Source organism: Gavialis gangeticus, unplaced genomic scaffold (genome assembly GCF_001723915.1).
Source record: "Gavialis gangeticus isolate Ggan-Ray unplaced genomic scaffold, GavGan_comp1, whole genome shotgun sequence".
Classification (NCBI taxonomy): domain Eukaryota; kingdom Metazoa; phylum Chordata; order Crocodylia; family Gavialidae; genus Gavialis; species Gavialis gangeticus.
Window position 1 is genome coordinate 219,073,795 of NW_017729032.1, and position 4,326 is coordinate 219,078,120.

The following is a 4,326-nucleotide window of genomic DNA, read 5'->3' on the forward strand; positions in this document are numbered from 1 at the left end:
CCCCCCCCCCCCCCCCACACACACACACATTTATCTAGTTGGGTTTTGAAACCCTTTCCTACTAGCAATTTAAATTATTTAAACGAGTCCTCACATATGCTGATTATAGAGTTCTTCCACTGAAAAGATTCATTATCCCCAGCGTACTTCACTTTTTCAAGTATAACATAAAGTTCCAGTGATTCTTAAACTACCCTGGCTGCTGCTGCTGATAATCTAGGACCCTCTGTTTGTAGAATCTTGTGATTTTTATTCTTTTTTTTTTTTAAATTTTTATTGTCCTTCATGCATAAAAGACTCCTCTTAAGGACTGCTCAGAAGAGAATCCTGCAGTACAAAGCAAATTAAAAATGGAATCTTAATACAGTTAATTAGCATTGTTTCAAAGTAGCTGTTATCTTGGGAGAAGATTTCAGCCACGAATATAAAAATATTTGTTTTCTAACTAATTAAAAAACTTTTTGTTTTAATCCTCCTTTTGTTTCTTCCCCCTCTTCTTGGAAAATATAATCAGTGTTGACAAAGCTGTAAGGCAATGTGAAGTGTAATATACATCAAGAGAGATGTTATTTATTATTGTGCTCTTGTTCTCTCTGCCTTATATTCCACTCTCCAATTCTCGCTTTATAGATCTTTGTTTGGGAGCAAAATCTTGAACAGTTCCAAATGGACCTTTTTCGCTACCGTTGTTATTTAGCCAGCCTTCAAGGAGGAGAGCTGCCAAACCCCAAAAGGCTGCTTGGTTTTGCAAGTCGTCCAACTAAAGTTGTGATGGGTCGCCTTGGGATCTTTTCCGTCTCTTCTTTTCACGCGCTGGTGAGTTTGAACAGATACCTCAAGAGGTCACTGCTGCTAAACTCTACATTTCCTGGCTGTTGTATGCAGAAATTGAATCAGTCAAAGTAGTTAGTCTGTGGGGTAAATTCTTACTGCAGTGTGCAGGAACTTCAGCATCCTGAGATGGGTCCAGACCTTTAATCTTATTTTAAAAAGAGGTGATATCAACTTGTTGCCTCAAATGTGTTGGGTTATGAAACCTGTTCTGTTATCAGAGTATGAGAACTGTGGCTGTTCTAAACACATGATATTAATTAATAGATCTACTTTATGAATACCTGCTTTCAATACAGTTGATACAAAAATGGCATTGACTCTTGAGTCCTAATTATTGAGTCCTAACTTCCTTATGAATAGGGTGGTTCTGTAGGTGATAGAGATGGCCCTGCCCCAAAACCCAAGATCCAGTCTTGGGATCAACGTGGACCTATTCTTTGCAGGGGGCTTCCATCTCTCTAATGTCCTGAACTAATATGCTGGGTGTGAACAGTTCTGAAACTTGCTAAGATTTAGATATGGCTCTAAACTTTGCAGTTGGGACCCATCTCTAATGCCTATCTGCAGGAGCTTGATTCAGAGCTTAGTAACACGAACAGGAGTCTCTTCAATGCAAATCAGATCATATTCAGTAGGCTAAGGCTTACTTCTCAGCTGTCTGGATGAGACTGTTGCCTACCTATGCCAGCATCCTGTTTGCAGTGATTGGCATTTTGAAGGAAGTTAAAAACCTCCTCTGTATTCCTTTCCATTTTACAAACAAGCTTTGGCTGTGTAAAATGGTTGAAATTTAAACAACATAAATCAGCTCTTCAAAACATACCAAAACACCCTGCAAATTGTTGGGTTTTTTTTTTAAATTATGAATTTAAATAGCATGCCAGTAGTTTAGGCCTGAGTTCCTGGAGCACTACAGAAATAGCTGAGCTCTGCTGTTGTCTTGTAGATGTCAGCTGTACCCTTCAATTGAATACAGAGCTGTAATTCAGGCAAAGGCATCTTTGTTCTTTTATATAAAAAAAGATTAGCGTCATCATCCTGATAATTGCTGGTGAATTTATATTTTTTAAGTGGCTTTTCATTTACATTTGTGTTCATTTTTCTGCCTCCCACTTCTAATGAGTGCCGAATTTCACTGCATTGTAGGGAGTGTACCTACAAATCTACTTCTTCGTGTGACTTTCTCTAGGGGTTCCAAATGAAAAGAGTGGAGTGTGTTTTGAATGTTATCTTTGGAATAAAATGTTTTCTGTCATTTGGCAGTCTCTTGTCTTACTCCTTTTCCCTTTCTTCCTAAATAAATTCATTGATGGTACAGCTAACCCCAAATATTGAGTTGAGGCACCCTGAAGGCCCTAAGGTACTGTGGTGATGAGCACAATTTGACAACACAGTGAAAGAACAGTCCACCTCTTCTAGGTGACTCATGGGGCTACACCTTCAGCTGTTGTAAATCACCATAGCTTTGTACATTTCAAAAGCTGAAGACTTGGCCTTGTTTGCTAATTAAGTGGGTTTCTTTCTTTGAGAACAATTTCTTATAAAAGGTCCTACACTGCATTTGCAGACATGGTCTAAGCAGAGGCATTTGGGTGCCATTGTTAGATGGGTTGTTTTTTTGTGATGTTACGACAAAGAGGACTTGTCATATCTTTGAGAGCAAAGACAAATCTGATAGATAAATGAATCAGATTTTAGTAAGAGTTTGTGTGTAAGCCCAGAAATTTGCAATGATGTCTCAATTTCTCTTTTTCCCTTTTTTGCCTAGTGTTCTAGAGAAAAATCACCCTTATTCCTAGTACATCTGTTCTCTGGATACCCAACCCAGTACTTTATTCCAGTCTTTATACAGTATTCAATTCACTCTTAAGATACCAGAACAACTAGTTTCTCAGCCCTGGTCATAGAGCTACCGTCACAGGTTTCTTTGTTCTAGGCATGATCGCATGCCAAATACTGTTGCTGTTTATTAGTTTAATGTGTTGGAATCTATTAAAAGTATATTCCAGGAAATTCATCTCCAGGTCTGCAAGACGGGTGTGTCTGCTGGACTTTTTTCCCCAAATTGGACTTGCTGTTCTTCTTACCACTCCCTCTCTTACAAAGAGGAGCTTGGCTGTCTTGACTCAGCACTAATAATTTGACATAACCTTTGTCCTGAATGTTGGAAGGAGTACCCAAGGAGAATGGGAGGCTTTGTTTCTGGCTGATGTTCTGTTTTATTCCCATGAAGAATTCCCCAGTTTGAGAAACTTTACTGAATTGTTTTGTCATGTGAAGAAAAATCTTTCAGCTAAATGGATAGTTAAAGGGGATAATTTTTTTTTTTTCAAATGCCCAAGCAGTTGAAGCTTATCTAACTGGCAATATCATCTCAGCTCATCACAGTTGTGCACCTCAGTTCACATCATTTTGTATAACTACAGAAAAAATTGAGTCTTGTTGGAATATAGGGTTGATTCTAGGGGGGTAGGGTTGTTTAGTTAGGTTTAGTTTTTGGTTTAGGTTTTGTCATATTTAATTGACAAAAATCTATAAAACAAAGCCCTTAAAAATCTTTAAAATTGTGCAGTAGGTTAATAAGTAGGCCCCATACCTCTGCCCCTGCTGTTGGACACCATGCTTTACTGGGAATTTGTGATTTCACAGTAATGCAGGCATCCTGCAGCATTACAGTGAATAAGAGGTGTGCTAGCAGAAAGGCAGAAATGAGAAGGGATGGGGGAGAATTTTTTGCCATGAATAAAGTAATGTAGGTGTTTTGTTTATTTTTTCTTTACTAGCTTTTAAATACGCTGTTCTCCATTAAGAAAATCTTTTCATTTAAAAGTCTTCGGCCGCATTAGTTGGCCTGTTAAAAGTTAAGCTTCTGGTCAGGTATGTACAGCGCACTTTGCAAGTATTAATAAAGAGACAGACACCATGCTTTTTGATGGTGGCTCACACTTGGGGTACCTCAGTTCTTGAGTGCTTAGATTGAAACAACATTGTAAAAGAAGTGGTGATACTTAAAGGGTTGAGTGCTCAGTCCTGGAGACTTGAACCTCTAAAACATTTTCAGTTTGGCACCCAAGAACCTTGGACACTGCTAATTTTAGGAGGGTTTTATGTCAGATGAAATGAATTGAGTTACAGTAGGAAGAAAATAGGCTGGCCTCATTAATGTTGTTCCTGTTGGGAATATGTATTTGTTACTCTTGTACTTACCTCTTTCCCATTAGCCTGTGTTGTTAAAGCAGGTAAGCAATGGGGATATCCTGGGGTACTGCAGCCTTTGGTTTTAAAACCTTATGTCACTGACAGGTGGCAGCTCGCACTGGGGAGTCCGGAGTGAGGAGAAGGACACAGGCCATGTCCAGATCTGCTAGCAAACGGAGAAGCCGGTTTTCTTCTCTTTGGGGGCTGGATACTACCTCAAAGAAAAAACAGGGGAGACCAAGCATTAATCAGGTAGGCAGCAAGGACTAAGCTTGATTTTTTTTTTTTTTTTTT

The 4,326-nt window shown here is 38.9% G+C and overlaps 1 protein-coding gene across 7 annotated transcripts in view; it reads left to right on the forward strand.

Moving 5' to 3' along the window:
• Window positions 1–4,326, forward strand: part of TIAM1 (T-cell lymphoma invasion and metastasis 1) — a 333,643-nt gene that overhangs the window by 224,452 nt on the left and 104,865 nt on the right. For all 7 annotated transcript variants that reach the window (XR_002098932.1, XM_019524607.1, XM_019524606.1 and 4 more), the window contains 2 exons: window positions 631–816; window positions 4,138–4,284. Coding sequence is in view for 6 of the 7 variants with exons in the window: in XM_019524607.1 (XP_019380152.1) it covers window positions 631–816; window positions 4,138–4,284 (333 nt within the window). In the remaining variant the exon portion in view is untranslated. The remainder of the gene's footprint in view (window positions 1–630; window positions 817–4,137; window positions 4,285–4,326) is intronic.